Source organism: Cynara cardunculus (assembly GCF_001531365.2).
Source record: "Cynara cardunculus var. scolymus isolate 2C chromosome LG 15, CcrdV1, whole genome shotgun sequence".
Taxonomy (NCBI): Eukaryota; Viridiplantae; Streptophyta; class Magnoliopsida; order Asterales; family Asteraceae; genus Cynara; species Cynara cardunculus.
The window spans coordinates 20,862,042-20,863,530 of record NC_037542.1 but is presented as its reverse complement, the minus strand read 5'-3'; the positions used below and the strand labels follow the sequence as shown (position 1 = coordinate 20,863,530).

General features: G+C 29.1%; 1 protein-coding gene across 1 annotated transcript in view; it reads right to left on the bottom strand.

The window, feature by feature from the left end:
- Nucleotides 1-1,024: 1,024 nt before the first annotated feature.
- The window catches only part of LOC112527987 (delta(12) fatty acid desaturase DES8.11-like), a 1,613-nt gene continuing 1,148 nt past the window's right edge, over nt 1,025-1,489 (bottom strand). The window contains exon 2 of the mRNA XM_025138866.1: nt 1,025-1,489. This exon is cut by the window's right edge and continues 1 nt beyond it. Within this exon, the coding sequence (XP_024994634.1) occupies nt 1,025-1,489 (465 nt within the window).

Sequence of the window (1,489 nt, the reverse complement as noted above, 5' to 3'; positions counted from 1 at the left end):
ATTTATTAATCATCTTTTATTAAACAATGTTTTTAAATATATAAACGTCTTAAAAGAACGATAGATGAGATAGTTTAGTTAATTATTTAAAACAACATAAAATAATAAAGATATTATTATTAACAAAATAATATTTGTTATATTATCAATTATTTAATTCAACATATTCCCAAGTAATATTATGAGCTACTATACATGTTTTTTTGTACACTTTTGATTTATATTAACACAGAGTAGTCCATGTAACTGCCTTAATAGATCTCTAATATTTTCAATATCATGTACGTGTGGTATTGGGTAAATCTTCTGCTAATATCACTCTTATATAATGGTTACCATTAACGTATCCTATTGACAAGATGACTAAAATGGTGTAATTTGTGAAAAAAACGTATTTTAAATGTATTTTAGTTAATATACGTTTATATATGTTAATATGATACATGTGTAAAATGAAAAATTATATAAGATATATAAAATAAATTAAACAAATAATTATATAGGTATAAAGTGTAAGTCTTAAAAATAATTTATATATTTATAATATTTAATAATATGATTAAATCCAAAAATATTTAATATTAGGTTCATTTTGAATATATTGACGAGACGATTATAATAATGTAACTTGTTAAAATTAAAACGTATTTTAGTTAATATAAAATTATGTATGTTAATATGACGAGACTAATTATGGTGTAAAATGAAAAATGAAAAACCAGATAGATATAAAAAAAACAAGTTAACTAAGTATAATGTTACATATTGTAATTTAAAAAAAATAGGGGTTATGAATCTATCTTTACGAAAATAATATAATACAAAATTCACACTTTATTATATTAGATAACATGTATGTTTACAAAGACATGGAGCTGAATGGTACCAATATACATTCAGTTCTTGTACGTATATATGTTGTAAATCGTAATTGCATTTCGGATACAAGTCTGAATGCATATATGTTTCAAGATGTAAAGTTCTCATTCCATTCCCATTGCCATGGTGTACTTGTGAAAACGAACTACTTGTAATACCAGTAAACACCCTTTTTCTCCTCGTCTGGTTCTACGTAGATGCACTCCTTTGTGTCTCTCCACATCGCCTTCAGAATCGGAGTATCGTCATACATGTAGTAGTCACCTAAGATGGGCTTCACCACCTCTCGAGCCTCGATTGCATGGTAATGTGGAATCGTCGGGAACAAATGATGGATGCCATGAGTGTGATTTGCGTTGTGGAAAACCCTGTTCAAGATTCCAAAATCCCTATCGATGGTCGATAAAGCACCTCTTAACCAGTCCCATTCAGTCGAGTCATAGTGAGCGATTGCTGGATGAGTGTGGTTTAGGTACGTTAAGAAGATGAAGAAGACACTCATGACAAACAATGGAATTCCCTGAAGGAAAATTGTCATTTTTAAGCCTTGTGTTAGTAAGAGCTGGTACAGCGCGTATAGAACCGCAGCGATTCCGACATCTGAGAGCAC